Raw genomic sequence first — 20,637 nt, 5'->3', positions numbered from 1 at the left:
ATAGAATAACTTATCAATCCTTAATTTTACTCGTGGAGTCTAGAAATTTCAGTGACAATATATTAAATATTATTTTAATTTAAAGATATTTTAAAAGTTTTAATACTACTTGTGAAATATTTTAACTCGATTGATAATGCACGAAATAATTATCCACAAAATAATATACTCTCAAAAGAAAAAAAACATATGATACACATCCATGATTAGGGTGAAAACAATATTATAAACCATGGGTTGTTGAATCTAAAAAAACTTTATTGACGGTGTATCAAATAATTACCCCATAATAATCAAACTATTATATTTTATATTCTATTCATATAAACCATGAAACATTACGTTTGAAAGAAATTGTAAATATCCAACTACTTGTTCGATGTAAACAACTTTTGACCATTAAATATAGGAATAATATTTGGTACACTACTAGTGGAGTTTTTAAACTTTACAAGTAGAGTTAAGAGGTTAACAAGTGTCATGTAAGGATACAATAAAATATTAAAAAAAGACATATAACAATTTTTTAAGATTGCTTGTGAAATAAAAAAAATACACTGCCAGTGTACTAAATACTAACCCTTAAATATGGTAAAATATTTAGTACATGTTAGAGGAGTTTTTAGACTTTACAAGCCAAGTTAGGAGTTAACAAATGTTCTATAAATGTATAATAAAATATTAAAAATAAATATTTTTAAAAAGAGACACATGTCTAATTTTTAAAGCTGCTCATGAAATAAAAGAAAATTCATTTCTAATGTACTAAATACTCACCCTTAAATATAAGAGTAATTATTCGTCCACTACTAATGGAGCAAAAACTTTACAAGTAGGTCTAAGATGATACCAAATGTTATTTTTAATTATTTAATTATAATTTTATTACACCTTAAAAATGAATGACATCAACTTAAATTCATTTGTGAATTTATTTTATTTTATTTTATTAACATTGTATAGAACTATAATCCTAAATATATATTAAAAATACATTATTCTTCATCAATATGAGAGATATCAAATTTTACATACATCTTATTTTAATAAAATCAACCATGGAATACTTAAAATAAAAGTTACATATATTTATTTAAGGTTATCAACACTGTAGATCATAACTTTCCTATTATATATTTTGAATGAAAATTATTTTTCCCAAAGTCTGTAATTAGTTTTTACTAATAGACAATTTTAGCCTCAAATATTTAGGGTACTTAATTAAAATTTTTTAAAAATATTGCTTTTGTGATTTCTCTATTAACTTAGCAACTATAAAAAGAAATATAACTCATTTTGAATATGGTAAGAGTAAAAAATAATAATAGCTTGATAATTGAGTGTTAAATTGATTAGTATAAATATTGTTATCAATATAAGAAGATATAAGTTTGAGTGTATTGAAGAACATTATCCTCTTATTTATAAATTAAAAAAATTATAAATAATTTTAAATATTATATAAAAAACATATATAATTACAACTTATAATAAATTTGTTAAATAAATAAATAAACCACTTATCACGCATGAAATATCTAAACTTGCTCTCAAAAAAAAAAAAACTAAACTTTATTCAAACTTCGTTAACAGACAAAAGTCGAAAGCGTGTGGGTCCCACCCATATCCCCCTTTAGACCAAATCCTCGTAGACTTTTTTGCGCACGGTCGAACTGCATGCTGGGCCCTACTTACCCCACCCCCTCAACATTTTCTCTCCCCATGTTTCACTTCAGGATCGTGAACACCACGCTCTTGATGTATGACTGCCGCGTGTGGATAATCCACATTAGAAGATTTGAGAATAAGGCGAGTTTGATTGGAGCGTGACAGAGAGGAATAGCCAAATGAGGAGTGGGACCCACCTTCTCAGGAAAACCGCCCACCTGAATATGGAAACTGCTCTGACAAGGATATACCGTCGAATTTAAAAACGCAACACGTATATGTATATTTTTCTTTTTCTTTTTATAAAAGTATTTAATTTAACACAATATGCATATATTTAGTTTGATTCAATCAATTATTGGACAAAATTTTTGTTCCTTCTTAATTTTATCCTTTAAATCATAATGTATTTGTCTCTAATGGAGTGAGGGCTGGCAAAATTATTATTTTTATTTAAGCCTAAAAATTTAAATTAATAATAAAATATATTTTAACCTCTAAAACTGATAAAAATTAATTTAATCTTTAAAAATTATAAAAATATGAACTATTAAAATAACTAAATTATATTTTTATCATTATAAAAATATACAAATTAATTTTGACCTAAAAATAATTTTCTAATTTTGCCGATGTTTATCTCGTCTGTTTTTTGTTTTATATAATTTTCCTTGTATGTTAAAAATGATTTAATAGAAGTTTTACTTTCGTAAATTACAAAAAAGGAAAAATGGTGGAAGGCCAAATGTTTTTGGTATTACCTTGTTTGGAGGTAATTAGGTATAATAAAAAATGAAATGGTAAAATTTATTTGGTGAATATGTGATATTATATTATATCAATTATTGAGATTATATTGGTGATTAAACAAAGAAGAAATGATGAAAAGGCTGGCCAGCTAAGTTTGAAAAGAGACAGAGGAAGGAAAAAGTGGAGAGATTTCATAAGTCACTTTCAACCTGATTAGCAAATAAAATAATTAAATTAAAAAATTGGACAATAAATCTAAGGTTAAATCAACTACTCTTCTTATCTATGTATGGTGCTGTGTCACTTTGCATGGTTGGATATTAGCTGTCAAATAAGAAAACAATGAACAAATTATTCATTTTTATTTTTTATTCATTCCCCTCCCAAAACCTTATAAAAACGTACTTAACTCTCACTGGCAAACCCCATTTCTTCCACTCTTCCTCACTTTCTTTAAGCCTTCACCAGTGTTTAGGTTTAAAATTTGCAGATTTTGAACTAAAAGGATTTTGATTGTTCCTTAAAGTTTTCACCTTGTTTAGATGTAAACAAACTGACATGTTTTTGGCAATAAAGGTCCAGTCTTTTTAGTCCCACAAAGAAGATTGCTGTTCTTTTTAATGTTTTGTTGAAGAAAAGTAGGAAAAAAAAAAAGGAAAAAGAAAAAGAAAAGAGCTGGCTTTCGGACTTTGGGGTGTTGATAGTTTGGTTGAAGAAAGTGAAAACACTGAAGCAGAAAGCTTTTTACTTTGGGGAATTTTTCCCTTGTTGAATTTGGGTATTGAAAGTTTTCAAGTTATAGTACAAGGCTTGAGATTTTTGCTTTTAGCTCTTTGGCCAATGCAAACTTTATGCTCTTGGTGAGTTTGCTCAAATCCTATCCTAGTTATTTTGCTTTAAAGCAGCTTTGTTTGTAGTGTTAATTCAATATATATGATATGTATTGTATACATACATACATTAGCTATTAGCTATCTTATTTTGGGGTTTTTCTTTTTTGTATTTAATACTACTCTGTTTTTTCATGAAATTGGAGTTCTTGCTTTTGAGTGTAAGCATACTATTGCTTTGTATCATTTGTAGTATACTTGAATGTTACCTTGAAAATTATTTGTTTAATCATAGTTCTTTTAAGTGGCATAATGTTTGATTGGTATCATTAAGTTATCAATTCAAAATGCAAATTGGATTTATTTATGGTTCATCCATGCATGGGAAATTTTTCCATAAACTGGTCCCACAAAAGATCATTCTTTAGATAATCAGGGGTTTCTATTTATTTATACTATGACTACTTAACTGAAGCTTGATGCTTTTTCCACCGTTTGATTATCGTGTATGGAATCAAATGATGTCACTGGTTCGTTTGTAAGTTTTTGTCTGTGACATATTGCTTCTGTTTTTGACTTATTCCATGAATTATTTAATTAACATTTTTGTATTTTTCCCAATTTTATTTGCTTTTTTTCATTGATTCATGCAACTATTCTGTTTGTAAACCGACAGTTAATACATAATTATTGTTTTAAATTATGTTATGATTAAATTAATGGATGAGATGTTTATAAAATTTTGTTTCTATTGACATATAAATGCATGATTATCCTCTGACCAAAGAAAGGAAAATTTTTTTCCCCAGTATTCAAATAATGTAAGGGTGTCTGATGTAAATTATATGAAATTTGTTTTTTTTTTTTTTTAATTATGTACTGAGAATGAGATTTAAGTTCATTGTTATTCTTCAAATTGGATATATCCTACCATGGATTCTTCTCTGACTAAAATTTAATAGTCCACTATGAGTGTTTAGACTATGAGTGCCCAGATACGGATATATTGAAATATTTTTTTTTTCGAGATTTTCATATATTTCGAGGGTTCTATTGCATTTAGGTTTGCTTTATATATGGATGATTCCGTGTTAAAATAGTTGAATGTAGATGATTTCAAAGAACACAATTGTTGATTAGATGATCGTTTACTTTCGTGATGAATGTTGTTAGATAATCGCGGTCTTTAAGTCTAGTTAACTTACTGTCTGTAATATCTTCAATGATCCTTTTCATTGCTTTTCAGCTTTAGATTATTTTCGTTGGTTGCATGGTGCTATTCCAGTGTGTGATTCTTTTTTTCCCCTCACTCTTTTGAAGCAGTGAAAACGGGATAGAGGTCAGAACGATGATGGAAAACAAAAGGAGCCCTTGCTCTGTTGATCATAGCAGTTTCACTCCTTTGGCGTCGAAGCGACAGAAGTCCGACTTATCAATCTCGACAAAGGTTTTCAGCTGCCTTTACTCCCTTTTATGTCTCCTCTATATTTATTTCATAGCTATACTAAGGAATACCTCCAGTGCTCGAAAAATGATGGGATAGTCATTTCAGTTTGATTATAGTTTAATCTCCATTAGCTGGGGTTGGCTACATGTAACTTTCCTTGATTTACAGTGTTTCACTTTAATTAGCAGATCGACTCATCTGTTATATTTTTTTCCTTTTCTAATTTGTGCTGAAAACCTATACAAACTTTTAGAGGAAAATAGCAAGGTGATGGTAACCTTTTCTTGGAACCAGATGTATAATTTATATTGGCATGGTGTGAAATATGTTCTTTAACTTGTTTTAGGGGTTATATTCCTGAATGTTGTTCAGAATGCATCTTCAGCCATTACTTATTTTCATTTACGGGCAATTCTGGTTTGGTTTCTAGAAATTCAGATTTGATCTCTTTATGTATAATCTTAATTTATTCTTTCTGGCAATAGGATAGGAAAGATAAGGTCGGTGAACGCATTGTCACTCTGCAGCAGCTAGTTTCGCCATACGGAAAGGTATTTTGGCAATTAATTTTTCACATTGGAAAAAGCAGCAATACATTTATGGTGCTAGCATCAACATCGAAATTTATAGCTTAGTCGGTTGATTCTGGCGGAGATTGGCTTGAGGTCAAGTCCAATATGTTGTTATCGGTTAAAAACTTGAATCCTGACACCGCATTGGTTGTATTTTAGTGTTTACTATGGCTTGAATGAAGTCGTCTTTCAGCATAAAGTTGCCGATCTTGCTATGATTTTGAAGCTCTATTTGGTTCATTGCAGACAGATACAGCTTCTGTCCTCCTGCAGGCAATGGAGTACATACAGTTTCTTCATGAACAAGTTAAGGTCGGTTTTTCTTTTCCGTATTAGTTGGTATTAGTTTCAACTTCTAAATGCATGCTTCTGAAGATCAGCAATTGAAATTTCAATGAATACACCACCTATTTAAACATGAACCTAGGGAGATTTGACAGTTGTGGTCTCGGTCTGGAATCAAGCTTTGAACAATTTCAGCCTAGGTTTTAAGAGATTCAAGCTTTGACTGACTTAAAAATGTCTCCGGGGGAGGTTTTGGCTGTGCAGTTGGTCTTACCTCTTCTTTCGGACTTGGCAAATTTCAAAAGGGAAACAAAAATGACTATCAAAGAAAACAAAATGCGGGAGTGAAAACGAAATAATTGCTTTTAACTTTTTCATTTTAAAGGTCATTATAGCATTTTTAATGGATATAACTGTGGTTTCAGGTTTTGAGTGCTCCGTATCTTCAAACCTCACCGACAAATAATATGCAGGCGAGCATTAAACCGGCCCAGGTACAGAAAGAAGATTAATTATGCCTTGAACTGCTCCTTACTTGGGTTTACTTCTCATGTTAAAAACACTAGTCATCCCTATTTATGGAACTGATTTTAGTTCGATGTCTGTTTTTGGAACACCTTTTATGTCGAAATACACAATAACAGTATTGATTAGGGAACCATAGTTCAGAAGTTATGGTTGGATTTTAAATGGCTGTTTCTTGTGCTAGCAGGAGCAAGAGCATTATAGCCTTAGAAGCCAAGGTTTATGTCTTGTTCCACTCTCGTATACCATGGGAGTTGTTCATAGCAATGGTGCTGATATTTGGGCTCCCATCAAGACCGCTTCACCAAAATTTGACAAGCCTTTCACACAATTCAATTGACATATTTTCCTTCATCGGTGACCGGTAGGCTTTGAACGTTTCACTGGAACCGGTTTTAAAGGTAACCAACTTAAATCTTGAATGCACAAAATTTTCCTAATCAGATGCAAAATTTATAGCACAAGGCACTGAGATAGGATGTTAGTATCGAGAAACTAGTAGGATTGTGTATCCAGAAATGCAGTCCTGTGCCTACTTAGTTTTAAGCCAGTGATCTGCATTTAATCTTATATTGAATTTATAGAAATTAATTGATCTCTCCTAATCATGTATTGTAAAATGTAAATTGATGAACATGAGTTGATTAACCACTTTTAACATGTATGGCGCTCGAATATATACGGAATAATGTACCAGTCACTAAATTAAATGTTTAGCTTATTTCACGACATATTTATTTTGGTATCCGAGGGAATTATTCTTGTTACTTAAATGTGAAAATCGAAGTTCTGTATAGATTGGAGTTGTCGTTGGTGCTCATAGGTCAAAGTTTCACCTTTGAACATTTTGGTCATTGCTCCTCACATTCACACTTGAAGATGGTTTAAAGATTTTTCTTTTTGTTAAAGATCATAACAGTGAACAGCAAACGATACTACTAATTAACAATTGACGAAAAAATTTATGCAAGTTCTGTATTTTCATTTACATGCCATTAGCCTATTCAACGGAAAAAATGCCTATTACAATAAAATTCTCTGTTACTTTCCTTCCCAGTAAACCGTTTTGAGTTGCGTTATAAATCTATGCCTTTCCGAAAAAACCCTCATACCTATGCATATGACTAACATTTCCATATTGAAAACACACACAAAAGGACATTATACAATAAAATTGGAGGAAATTAATTACCCGAGTTAGCCGAAATCGTCTGTTATGAGTGGTGACGACACGTTATTGGTCTCACCTCTGGAAGTACGTGACTTGTTCATGTTATTGGTCTCACCTCCGGAAGTACGTGACTTGATATATGAACGGGCGACATTTAACATTGTCTCCATCTCTTTCTTGTACTGCACAAAGATGGCAAAAGGAGAACTTGAGACTAATACCAAAGGAGAAAAGAAAAAATAGGTTTCTTAAAGTATGGGATTCATCTATATAATTGAGGAGACCATGGTTCAACTGTAGCTATACATACCTCTTCGATGGCACCTGACTTAATTTTCGATTGCATCACACACCATTTCTTAAAATGTGCACCTGCAGAAAATTGAAACATCCCTTAGTTCATATCTTTGATGTTCAGGAAAAGAAAATATATTTCTTAAAGTTTAGTTCATATCTTTGATGTTCAGGAAAAGAAAATATATTTCTTAAAACTTGAGCACCAAAAGAAAATTGAAGCTTACCCGCTTTTATATCTAAAAGGTTTGAGTTTTCTCCATTGGTCTCTGCAGTCCAACGACAGTGAACCTGATGCAGCACAAATAAAATGGTGTCATTTTAATCTCGAAGCTAAAACATAAATAATAGAACAAAAACATGCAACATTACACACACACACACACACACACACGAATATATAGGTTTATAATTCTTCCAAGAGGTTAGAACTGTTAGTCGAACCAAGTTGTTCATGCCATAATGGTATCATAATTTATATCTAAGTGTATAAGACATCGCTATTATATTTGGCCTAATCTTCATTGAACATAAGTCTCTAGTCCCATTGCCTGTTGGCAAGTAAGTGACCAGTTATCCTGCAAAAGGGACATTTCCTTCCGTTCCATCTTGATTGTACTTAGGTGATGATAATCTATGATCAATAACAGTGAGGGTGATAGTGCAAGAAAGTTTCAAATACTTACTTCAAAGTAGGAGCCAAATGGAACATCATGTGCCTGTTGTACAGTTTCAAAAACCTACGAGAAGAGAGAACATTGACTAAACTCAATTAAATGAAACAAACATAGAATCTACAATAAAGATGCAAATAGCCATATGTTTCAGAAGCAATGAATTTTTTCACAAAAGAAGTAAAGACAGTTTATTAAAAAAGAAATTAATGAATGGACAACAAAAGAAGTCCTACAAGCTTTTTCTTATCTGATGATAAAACAAAATGTTGATACTCGGTCATGGCAGTGTCTGGAGGGCACATGGGATTGTTACAAATGGTTCTGAAGGTAATCTCTCTCACTTGACCATCATATTCATCTGCAACATGCCACCGTCCCATCTGAAAGTAGCACAGCAGAGTAAGTACAAATTTTCAATTCATTTGTCTAACACAAAGGCATGTTTAATAGAATAAGCATGGAAGAATACTAAATTATCTTAGCTTACTGTAAGATTTTTGTCGTTACGTGATGTACGGTATTCATTTGTGAAACTAGAGTCATTGCTCAATAATAAATTAAAAAGCTGCTCAGCGGTGCAAGGAAATACATCCTGCAGGAAAAAAATTCATGAATCATAAATATACCAATTCACAACATAATAAAAGCCCACAAAGACAGGAAAATATACGATTCATACTTTGTAGATATCAACAAGAACCTGTTCTTTGACAAAACGTAGTAATTTTTCAGTACTAGGTGCTTTTTCTTGAGGAGCTGTAGCTTGTGTTCTAATACCTTTCATAGAGCTACTATGTGCACGCAATGCTGATGCTGCTCGCTCCTACATTGACAAAAATAAATCAAATGAAAATTTGTTTTATCTGATAAAATATCAGAAGTGAAGTTGAATAGAAGAAAGAATCAAACAAGAAGTCACAGATCACATGCAAAATACCTTCCTCTCAGCTTCCAACATTGCATGGTAGTTCTTTGCTGCACGCTGTAATGCTCGTACTGTATGGTTCCTGTTCCAAAATGATGCAAATTTATACCTGACTCTACCTGAAATAAGAAAAGAAAAACAACAGCAACATAAACACACCTTTACTCAATTCATGCTAAAAATGGTCTTGCTCATGAAATATTGGGTTATTCCTAACAAAGCAATAATCTACGAAAAGATCTCTGAATGGATAACTAGAAAAGGGAAAAAGCCCAGTGTGTAAGACATCAACTAATACTGTATTTTAAAAGAAAAACATTTCAAACGACCACAAGAGAAGTATGTAAAATTTTAAATGATAAAGAAGAGCGTAGACCTATTCTGAACTTGGTAAAACAATAAACACTAAATTTCAAAAAGGAATCGGTAATAAATAACATATGAAGTTTCAGAGCACAGTGACACACCTCTAAAAGACACTGTAGAAACCAAAAATAAACAGGAAATTACATAATGCTATTTGTTCAAAATCTTGAAAAAATAAATCCCTAAAGCTTCCATGCTTGGTAAAGAATTTAGTTACTAACCATCAGAGCTCCCTAATGGAGGTACACCATGCCCACCAGCACCCATCTGAAGAATGATTGTTATTGCAGGATTAATGAATGCATGCTGACTCTTACGAACCTACATAGACCAAATTATTATATGCACAAAGAACATTCAAAATTTTCTCCAACATGGTCAAGAAAATGCTTGTAAGTTATAGTAGTTCTTTTTGATGCCACAAAACTAACTTTAAGAAGTGCTGATCAGAAGAATATAGCTTACCTCATCTACATCCCCGAATGGAATTATCACCTGTTATTTAAACAAAAGTTGTTAAGATTTGAACACGTCCTTTCAGTTTATAATACCATAGAAGGTGTCAAACATATAAAAAGTTTCTTATCTTTTTAGTTAGTTTAATCATTTTTCCCTTTAAAGAAGGAGGACAATTTGACTCTGGATTCTACCGTAAATGCACTATGAATGTCAGCACATCTTAAGAAGAGGATAAGCTCTCGTAAATTAATGCGACAAACTGGCAAGCTAACCTTAAGTTGTTTAGAGAACACATTAGAATGGAAACATATGTGCCATGCAGAAACAAACATGCGACCATGGTACAAGAATGATCTCTCAAGTGCACATGAATAACTATGCTCCACAACCTGAAAGAAACTGTCTGTTAGCTGCAGCTAGAAGTGATGAAATGGGATTGCCCCAAGAACTCCTATTTGTTACTATAACCATACCATGCCTAATTTATTTATAATAATTCTAGTTAGAAAGACATTTTGTAGGACTTGCCTCATCTGGAAGGAGGTTAAATATTGTCTGTAAAGGCCCTGGCTTTTGATGAACCACTGTAGGCCCTTGTTTATCTGAAGTACTCCTTCGAGCTTTAGCTCCAGCATATCCATCTACACGCCTGTCAACAAAAGCTTTCAAACTATTCAATGAAATGTAGAGACAATAAACATAATTTTACCCGTGTTTGTCACTGAATGGGACTAGCATAGGAAAAAAGTTTAGCTTAACAAAATTATTTTCATTTTTAGTGGACATTCATGTAAGAAGCTGCAAGATTACCTGGATGACTTTACAGGTGATTTTATTGTTTTAATATGCAGACAAACCTGAAAGACGTAAAGCCTTTCATTGATCTTTATAAGAATTAAGAAATAATGTAAAGAAGCCAGATAAACAAGATAACTACAGAACTTGGGAATGGAAGAACACCTGTCCAGGTGGTTTATCTAATATATGCCATACTGGGGTACTGTCACCTTCACTTTCAACTCGAACAGTAACTGAACCAAGAGTTGCACTCTTCCAAACTATATCCCAGTCATATATTGTCACATGTATCTGTAAGGTGAGTAAGAATGATTCTCTTAGACAAGCATGCCAAATAGGAAAACAAAACGAGTTTTAAATATAGATGCCTTCGTGTATTTATCTCTTAAAAATGCATCCTTTATTGATTACTCTTATCTTACTTTTGTATATAAATATGCAAGTAACTACTCAAGTTACAATAAGTAAATTTTTGGTTACAATGAAAAGAATTAGGAGAAAAAGACTGAAAGATATATTATCAGGGACATTCATGTTACATGGCTTGCACCAGCAAAGATATAATTACAATTTTGGTACGTAACCATAACAATGCTAACTTTTTTAAGATTTAATTCAAGTTTTAGAGTTGATTTGATGAGAATTCACAATTAGCTAATAATATTAGCAATTAAATATCATCAAATCAACCGTAAAACCCAAATTAAATCACATCCATAGCATTATATTTGACAAATTAATTACAAAATTAAACAAATTCACAATTAAATTAAATTTATTCTATTAAAAAATTATGAAAAATTCAAACATAATAATATTAGCAATTAACTTTCATCAAATCAACCCTGACACTTGAATTAAAAACTAAAAATGTTAACACATTTACTTTTGGGTACCAAAATATATAACTTTTGTCAAATACAGGGACTAAATTGGACCAAAAATAACACAGATACCACATTAGAAAAAAGTGTCGAACTCAAGTACCAAATAATATATTAAGCCATGTTAAAAATGCATTACCCCATGGTGACTTAGATGAAGAAATATACATGAACATCCCACAAGAGTTTGAGGTGGATACAAGCAGCAAGGTGTGTAAGCTAAAATGGTCCTTTATGGGTTAAGGCAATCTCCTAGAGCATGGTTTGGGAGATTTGCGAAATTTATGGAGTCTGGCTCTAAACAAAATAAAGAAATAACACTTTTTATTAAGCATTCAACTGCAAGGAGAGTTCTATGTGGTCGACATTATAGTGATTGGAAATGATGACAAAGAGAAGTATGAATTGAAATAGAGACTAGCACATAGATTTGAGATAAAGGAACTAAGAAAACTAAAGTACTTCCTTCGTATTGAAGTGACATATTCCACACAAGGGATCTTCATATCTCAGCACAAGTATGGGTTGACAGTTTACTACTCTCTAAATCTGTTGACAAATTATATTAGGGGATTAGGTTAACTTATATTCAAGGATTATAGCTTGATTTACTGATTGTCTTTCTTTAGATAGGCTTATTCTTAAATAGCCATGTAACATTCCTTTTTGATATGTTAGTGAAAAATAATTATTCATAAATTCCTTTCTTTTCTTCCGCTATTTTCTGATTTCTACATATGCAACTGATTTATCAACAGAAACAAGAAAGATTGGGTGTAATCCAGTCTCTAACCTAATGTATCCAAATCATATGTTCGGAGAAACTAAAGAAGAACCAGTTGCGGACAAAAGGATGTTCCAGAGTTTAGTTGATAGACTCAATTATCTTGCTCATACTTGGCCAAATATATCCTATTCAATGAGAGTAATCAGTCAATTCAAGCATGATCCAAGAGAACCTCATATTCAAATTGGCTAGAGAGTGCTACATTACTTAAAAGGGAACCAAAGGAAAGGGATCTTGTTCTAAAAAGGTGATACTCTTGCTCTAGAAGGTTAAATCAATGCTAACTATGCAAGTTCCCAGTGGATAGAAGATCACCTACAAGGTATTCTACTTTCCTTTAAGGTAATCTGGTAAAACGGAGGAGGAAGAAACAAAATGTGATGGCATGGTCATCTACAGAATCAGAATTATTTTCAACTTATATTCTCTAACAATAACATGTACATTGAAGCAAGAAGGCAGTGATAATGCCGCTTGCTGGTGAAAAAATACTTTGATTTAAATCAGAAGCACATGCTATTAAACTAAACCCATGGTTTGGTATAGAGCATACATGTTTGACAAAGAAAGCATGCTTAAAATGTCCAGATGCCATCTATAACAAGAATAACTTATAATATAAACCTGGACAGGAAGCTTATCTACAAAGAAATTGAACTCCTCTCCCCACATGGGATTTCTTGAACCAGGGATCATTGAACTGCAACAACAATAGAAGTAAAGTCTTAAGAAATGTAAACACAATAGGGGTACATGATAGGATATTTCTTTTATTAAAAAAAGAAAGGACTTATGCAAATCACAAAGCTTTATATCTGGACATTTATTAGTTCTCAGATACATCATAGAGGAAAAAAATTGTTATGCTTACCATCAAACTATATAATTTCAATAATTTAAGGCACGTACATGTATAAGATACATGGTTTCTCCAATTCTCCTAAACATCTATGATAGAATATTATCAATATCACCAACTTAAGACCAATAGATCTGAAAACAAAACAAACTCTGCTTTTTTTAGTCATCAGTCCTTAACCCTTTCACTAGTTTCAATTTAGATTTTACAAATATTTGAATGCAGCATTAGCTGAAATTTCATCAATCCAATGCAAACTAAGAAAATCATGAAGCTAAAAACTTTACTTCTTCCCAAATGTGACTTACTGTTAAACACTACACTCCCATTCCGTTTTTGTTTGAAAGATCTCTATCCTATTCCGCTGTTCCACATCAACGTGTGATGAACTGGTTAGAATTCTGTAGTAATTGTTCCGTTTATTTTGGCCCTCAAGTAGGCAACAACCCCTTGAGAGATTTGATTACTTTGAAACAAACCGGAACAATAGAACTTTTTCAGTGACTTTTTCAAGGGACAAGTCACGTTGGGTCATTCATGGTTGAATTAGATGATTCCATTCAATTGGATGTTCAAATGCACAAATGCCGGATTTAGTCATGATTTTAAGCCTCACCAGAGGATTTAAACAGAACCAACGAATGTTACATGTTGAAAGTAAGCATAGGGGAACTTGGCAAGGTAATGAGTGCAACTTCAATTCTCCAGCGAATATGACAGTTCCCACATCCCAACTTTCTGAAGGCAACAATAAGGGGGAACTACTTAAGCAAATTCCATAAATTTCATCTACCTTTTTTATAAAAAATGTTTTATCAAGAACAGAAATGATTGAGAGAAGGGTGAAGGACTTATGTTATAGTTGTGATGAACTGTATATTGTTAGGCATCAATGTAAGAAACTCTTTTGGCTAGAAGTACCTTATTCGAATGATGTAGATCCAAAACTCAAATTGATACTAAACCGGGCTGAGTTATCATCAAGCTATCTTGACTTCGAGCTCGAGGACAAGCTCTTTTTGTAGGCCGAACCTATGTTAGGAAAGGGCATTAATTTTGATTCTCTAATTAAGGCTTAGGTTGATATTTTATTTCTTTACTTAAGTTTCTTGATTGTGATTTTATTTCAATTAATTTATTTCCTTTCTAGAATAGGTTTCCTATTTATGTAATAGGACAGTCCCTTACTAAAAGGGATGTATGGAATAATAAATCCTAACATAATATCCATCAAATACCCTAAAGAGATCCAGGTCTTTCTCTTATGAGTCCTAAGGTTTCAGTCTCCCTTTAAAGAGCAAAACTATCAATAACAATAGGCCTTTACAACAATTGAGATAAAGGGAAGACAACAATCTTCGGCTTCCCCATCAATCACCTTGTGATTCAGTCCTGTTTGGTTATTCTTGACAATTTCAAAGAAAAATCAAGAGTCTACAAGATATAACAGTTAAGCTCCCCCTTCCTAACACTAATCTCATAATAATAATAATAATAATAATAATAATAATAATAATAATAATAATAAACCCCTTTTCCCTTAAAGAGTCAAGAAAGCAAGTATATACCTAAAAAATCTTAAACAAACAAAAATCTAAAGGTGAAGTTAAAAAAAAAAAAATTCAAATAAACAGCCTCAAGTTCAAGTAACTGGTGAGTGACGACTTTAAATGCTCTAAATCCCCCCAAAAAGCCAAAGTACAAGGTGTGATGATAGTGATGATCATATAAGGACTAAAAGGGAGGCACTGTGTTATATTATAAGGCAAGAAAAATGCTATTATTCCCAGTCAGTACATCTCTTGTGCACTATTAGTCTAGCCTAATTCTAAGAAAACAAACTATATTTAGAAGAAAACTGTACTAAAAGAGATGGAAATCATCAACTTGCTGAAACTTGTAGCGAAAAAAAATAAGAAAAAAAAACCAACCTGAATCTCTTTTCAGAATCACAAGTAATGATAGCATAAGGATCTGATGTGCCATTCAAGTTTGTACTAACAAGATTCTTAGCTGCCAACAATTCAACCTGGAAAAGGTAAAAAAGAAAAGGCGAAGACGATCTCATTTTGGATTTAAAAAAAGACTCATTACATGAAAGAAAATCCAAAAACCTTGATTATGAAGGCAGAATTGGTAGGAAGATCTCCTTTGAATTGGTTAATCTACAAAATAAGTGCACAACTGCATGTCAAAAAAGTGGAAAATTACTCCGTGAAAATAGCAGCATACAACATTGTGTGTACCACAATAGAGTAAGATTCAAAATGTTCATGTTTAGAGATGTCATCAAGTTAAAAAGCTATAGCAGTGCGTTTAAGGGACAGAATAAAAATACATCTACAATATATCCTTTTTAACAGACAGATGAAATCAATCAAAAAGTGTATGAGGCCAAGCCGAGAGATTGTTTCGCCCTTCATCAGAACATTCTCTGACAAACATCAATATCCATCCTCTTACAAATTTTACCAGCTATAAATAATAGACATCATAAAGGAGAAACTAATGTAGGCATGATACTATACCATTGTGCTCTAATCAAGACAAAATTGCCAAAAAAATTCTATAAAATACCAGACAAATAAGTATAAGGTTAATGGAAACCGATTAAATACACAGAAAAGTAAATTTCCAACAATGGGCACACAACGTATATAATCGAATAAATGAACCCAGAAAAGAAACTCGCAGGGAAAAGGATCACTAAATAAGAGTCATGAAATGAAACTTCACTTAAAATTTAAATTAATAAGAACAAAAAATGATGAGTTCAAGATAATTAACAACAAAAATTCAGTTCTTATTAATAATGGGAAAAAAATCCATGAAAATTCGCTCAGAACCAAAACTAACAAAATTAAGAAATAAGTAACTAAACTGACAATGACTCAGTGCCATTAGAATTAAGATAAAAAGTTACCCAAATTTAAAATATATATATTAAAAAAAGAAAAAAGTGATTATTACAAAGTGAACAATAGATCAATCAAAATGCGCACACACACACACCAAAAAAAAAAAAAAGAACAGAAAAGAGGCGCGAATTTGCCTTCAGCCAATGTCATCATCCACATAATAAAAATTGCATAAACAAATAAAATTTAAAAAAAACTAATACCATCAAAATTAACTGAAAAAAAAAAAGTCTTCAAAAAGACGTAAAAAAAGTGACCTTGTCGTTATCGTCCAGAATTGCATCAGCAAAATCCTCCTGAAGCAACGATCGACCACCGCCACTCCCACTTCCAAGTTGTAATGTATAAATCCAATAAGAAACGATCAAGAACACCGACGTGGCCACCGCCACTTTGATCTCCCAGGAAGACGGCACCAAATATTCCACCACCAATGCTGTTTCAATCATCATAATTGTATTTGAAAAGATTCCCCTTTGCTTATTTCGGTAAGTATTGTTCCTATAAAATTAAATTAGAAAAGAAATTGATCAACATTTTGATTAAAATCTAAAGGGTTTAATTTTAGGGTTCTTTAACTTGTAAATGAAATAATCTGTATTTGAGGGAGGGAGTCAAAGCAGGAGACCGTTGGAGGTTGAATGGTTTGGCAATCAACACCTGGTAAAAGATCGTTAATGAGTTTTTAATGTCTTAAATACCCTTAACTCATATCTTGTACTTAATGTTTGGGTAGTACGCGTAGTGGCGATGCGTATGAGAATGTAAATTTAACCTTAAAAATAAGGTTATTAAAACTTATAATCATCAATCTCCCATTTTAATTTTAAATCCCACATAAAACAATGTTTGATTTGTCTAATTTAAAATTGATTGAGTTATTAGTTGAGTATCAATTTAATTTAAAAAATTACAAAATGTTTTTTATAATTAAAATAAATTATATTATAAGATAATATTTTAATCTTTTATAATTAAAACCTTAATAAAAATTGTATATAATTAGATTTGAACTTGCATTGTTTAACATCAATAAAATATTATTCTTACCACTAAATTAAAATTTAATTTTAATACAATTTAGATGAAAATTTTGTTTCAAACTATAACACTTTTCCCTATCTAATTGTTTTTAACAATCATTCCTCAACCAAAAATATTATAACTTGTGACAAAAATTTTATTTATTTATTTTTCTTTTTTCTTCCTTCTCTCCCCTCTTCCATGCTCCTATTGCATCCTCTTCCTCCTCCCTGAAACAACCTTGCAACTTGAAATCATAAGCTCCAAGCAGCATCAATCTGGGTCTTTTTGTCAAGCACGAATCTTCATGTTTCCTCTGTTCTCTTCACTTTGACGTTTAGATCGCCTTGTTGAAACTCTGTTGCAGTGGTTTTCACTTGTCTGGTTACGCATATGCTACTCGCTGCTCATAATGCTTGTTGTCCACCTGTTGCAGCTGTTGCACAATGTATTTTGTTGTTGAAGCTTGTTGTAGGGGAGCAAAACAAATTGTAGTCATTGATAAACACGTACTTAAATAAAAACACTTGAAATAGGCTTTTTTACTTGTATATTATAAAATAAAATAAAAATACTTAAATGGTATGTTAGACAGATTATGTACTGAAATGGTACATCCAAGCAAGTGGAGGGTGGTGCATAGGCGGTACCACCCTAAAAACCTGACATGTTTGACTGCAAAAATAAAAGATAAAAATAACAATGGTGCCTACTTGATAGGAGGCACCCTATTTGTACCGGAATAGTATAGAACCCATATTTTTATACGGATGTAGTGCAAGGGTATGGTGCTTATTTGATAGGCGGCACTGGTGACCCCTATCTGATAGGCGGCACCAGTACCAAACCCCCCATCCGGCTCAATACTAAATATCTGTTAGAAAAATAACAGAACATAAGGAAGAATAGAGGGAGAAGAAAGTAAGAAAATGTATTTTTATTTTTATTTTCAAATAGAATAGATTATGATGAGAAAAAATATTTTGTTAGTATTATATAGTTTGTTTAGTGTTATTTTTATGTTTTGTTTTAAAGTTATTTTGTTTATTGTGATTTGTTAGATTATAAATGAAAATTTATATTAAATTTTAAGTTATTTTGTTAGTAAGTTTTGTGTTTAGATTAATTATTTGTTTAAGATTTATTGTGATTTGTTAGGTTATGAATGTTATGTTTTAAAATTTTTAATATATTGGAAAGTTATTTTGTTAGTAACTATAATAAAGTAATTGTTAGTTAGTGATAACAATAGAAAAAATAGATAAATACTAAAAATCGAAATAAAAATATTTTCATCATATATATTGTTAAAAATGACAATAAATTTGATATTGCTTGATGAGATAATAACTTAAGCACAAAGGGAGAAAGTTGATAACATGATGAGAGAATTGTAAGATTACAGAATGAAACTAGAAGAAGACATCGCTCAACACCTTATTATCGTAAATCAAAAGATACAAGAAGTGTTATGGAAGAGTCATGAACTGATTAGAAAGAATAAAGTCCAATACTTAACCCTTAGAGGGACGTTAATAGAACAGGGGGCATCAAATCATTTTAGACCAACTTTGGAAGACATTGGTACAACGAACCTATTGGAATCTAGTTATATGCTTCGTGAAGTTTATAATCTCTTATGGAGCAAGGAATAGCGAGACAAAGTGTAGGTTCACAAAAGTTGACTGGGAAGCAAAATGTGTTTGACATACCATGGTGGATAAATTAGTTGTTAGGAAATTACCAAGAGAATTTTTAAATTGAATACTCGTTATAAAGATTGAAGAGGAAGAAGATCCTGAGGAATTTCCAAATTGGATTGTAGAAGATGAATTTGAAGAGAATTTAGAATTTAATATAGAGAATTTCCTAGAGAAAGATACAGGATTGGAGATAGAAGAAAACGTAGAAATGAATTTAAGTGGTTAAATGTAAAGATAAAATATTGTTCATGTACAAAATGACAATTGAAAAAGTCTGAGCTTATGAATGAAAAAAATTGCATATTGATATAATTTTGGTCTCTTTTTATTCATTAAACTTTTAATGTAAGTATTTTTTTTGCTGTTCAAAATTGTTTTGAGCATTTTTATTTATTTTTTAACAGATTGAGTATTGAATATGGATAATCAGTTTTTTGTATGCATTTATTTTGATGGAATAATCTTGACAACAACCATTGGATGTATATTTGAATGTCGCCAACAAATAGCAATGAGATTTAATAGAAATGTCTCGTTATATGATATGAAGGAAAGGGTTAGCACAAAAATTGTTAGACGTTGTGGGAGAAGGATCTCAAAACTTTTCTATAAGTTTCCAGTTTCGACAGATCCCATCAAATTCACCAAAATGGAACTTGTAGATGATGAAGACGTAAAGACAATAATCACTCTTTATTGTGGGAATCGGAGTGACCAAAATGCACTGATTCAGTTATTTGCTGAGTTAGTTGGTGTGGAGCCAACTGAAGATCTCATTGCATTAGGTGAAGAACATGGAGCTCAAGAACCGTGTATGGTCTCTCCAATATCTTATGTTGATAGTCAATCGACTATACGCGGGATCAATATCGATCTTAATGTTGCACCTGATATTGATGTGGTTGGTGATGATGGATACGATAGTAGCGATCCTTGTGATCATGAGGTCAATAGTGATAGTGATTCCGATATGGACAACATATTCGATGATATTAACGATGAAGAAGTGAATGACGATGGAAATATTAACGCATTTTCAGTCGGGAACCAGATTCAACGTATTGTGATACACAATAATCCTGGGGCATACATGTTGCTCATACACCCTGACGCGACGCACGTAGCTGAGTTTTCGGAGTACCTTAAAATGCTACCTGCTCACCAGTTGGCCATAGATTCCGATCTTGAGGAGTTGTTCGTGAGCCAGAGATTCAAAAGTAATAAAGAGTGCATATTTGCTATCAAGCGGTATAGCATGAATATATCAGTGGACTACAAAGTTGCAGTCTAAACTGACATTATATATTGAGAAGTGTTGGAAGTCGGCGAAAGGCTGCAATTGGCGGGTACGAGCCGCTTTTATTCAAAAGTCGCAGATGTGGGAGATGCGAAAATTTGTTGAGCTTCACACATGCACGTCAATACATATAACAGAATATCATAAAAAAATTGATTCCAAAACTATCTGTACGTGTATCATGCCAATGGTGAATGACATGCAGACCATTAAAGTTTTGGTATTGATTGCCGAAATGCAGGCACGACTCCAATATCGAGTATCATATCGAAAGGCGTGGATAGCTAAACATATGATAATGGAGCAATTGTACGGGGATTTCGTTGCATCATATAATAAGCTACAAGGATGGATAGCCACTATGCGAGAGTACGTGCTAGAGACGGTCATTAAGTTACA

The 20,637-nt window shown here is 32.1% G+C and overlaps 2 protein-coding genes across 11 annotated transcripts; one reads left to right on the top strand and one right to left on the bottom strand.

Annotated features, from left to right (window-relative positions):
- Window positions 1–2,714: 2,714 nt before the first annotated feature.
- Window positions 2,715–6,766, top strand: LOC108489359 (transcription factor bHLH153-like). 6 transcript variants are annotated; one of them, XM_017793864.2, is made up of 6 exons: window positions 2,715–3,278; window positions 4,495–4,695; window positions 5,181–5,246; window positions 5,514–5,579; window positions 5,978–6,046; window positions 6,265–6,766. In XM_017793864.2, exons 2-6 carry the CDS (start codon window positions 4,597–4,599, stop codon window positions 6,415–6,417), a joined length of 453 nt encoding a protein of 150 aa, XP_017649353.1. In that variant the 5' UTR covers window positions 2,715–3,278; window positions 4,495–4,596; the 3' UTR covers window positions 6,418–6,766. The 6 variants fall into 6 exon arrangements, with proteins under 6 accessions (XP_017649353.1, XP_017649351.1, XP_017649352.1 ...); XM_017793862.2 differs by having other exon boundaries at window positions 2,717–3,278; window positions 4,569–4,695; XM_017793863.2 differs by having other exon boundaries at window positions 2,718–3,278; window positions 4,572–4,695.
- A 272-nt stretch (window positions 6,767–7,038) lies between these two features.
- Window positions 7,039–16,967, bottom strand: LOC108489358 (BAG-associated GRAM protein 1). 5 transcript variants are annotated; one of them, XM_017793856.2, is made up of 19 exons: window positions 16,844–16,967; window positions 16,473–16,716; window positions 15,412–15,462; window positions 15,229–15,326; window positions 13,063–13,138; window positions 10,930–11,058; window positions 10,780–10,826; window positions 10,498–10,618; window positions 10,242–10,358; window positions 9,976–10,005; window positions 9,732–9,831; window positions 9,157–9,263; window positions 8,899–9,042; window positions 8,707–8,811; window positions 8,453–8,599; window positions 8,229–8,282; window positions 7,770–7,833; window positions 7,559–7,620; window positions 7,039–7,430 (listed from the first exon to the last, which is right to left on the bottom strand). In XM_017793856.2, exons 2-19 carry the CDS (start codon window positions 16,665–16,667, stop codon window positions 7,275–7,277), a joined length of 1,803 nt encoding a protein of 600 aa, XP_017649345.1. In that variant the 5' UTR covers window positions 16,668–16,716; window positions 16,844–16,967; the 3' UTR covers window positions 7,039–7,274. The 5 variants fall into 5 exon arrangements, with proteins under 5 accessions (XP_017649345.1, XP_052875905.1, XP_052875904.1 ...); XM_053019945.1 differs by having other exon boundaries at window positions 16,795–16,928; XM_053019944.1 differs by having other exon boundaries at window positions 16,473–16,903.
- Between the last annotated feature and the right edge of the window lie 3,670 nt (window positions 16,968–20,637).

Source organism: Gossypium arboreum, chromosome 10 (assembly GCF_025698485.1).
Source record: "Gossypium arboreum isolate Shixiya-1 chromosome 10, ASM2569848v2, whole genome shotgun sequence".
NCBI lineage: Eukaryota > Viridiplantae > Streptophyta > Magnoliopsida > Malvales > Malvaceae > Gossypium > Gossypium arboreum.
This window is presented reverse-complemented; position numbering and strand designations above follow the sequence as displayed.

Coding starts and splice junctions, on each gene's coding strand:
- LOC108489359 (XM_053019946.1), top strand. CDS start 3,728: ATGCTTTTTCCACCGTTTGATTATCGTGTATGGAATCAAATGATGTCA. Junction 3,787..4,571: donor ATGATGTCACTGGTTCGTTT/GTAAGTTTTTGT, acceptor CTTTTGAAGCAG/TGAAAACGGGATAGAGGTCA. Junction 6,047..6,264: donor CGAGCATTAAACCGGCCCAG/GTACAGAAAGAA, acceptor TTGTGCTAGCAG/GAGCAAGAGCATTATAGCCT.
- LOC108489358 (XM_017793856.2), bottom strand. CDS start 16,667: ATGATGATTGAAACAGCATTGGTGGTGGAATATTTGGTGCCGTCTTCC. Junction 10,359..10,497: donor TTAACCTCCTTCCAGATGAG/GCAAGTCCTACA, acceptor AGTTTCTTTCAG/GTTGTGGAGCATAGTTATTC. Junction 9,832..9,975: donor CATTCGGGGATGTAGATGAG/GTAAGCTATATT, acceptor TGGTCTATGTAG/GTTCGTAAGAGTCAGCATGC.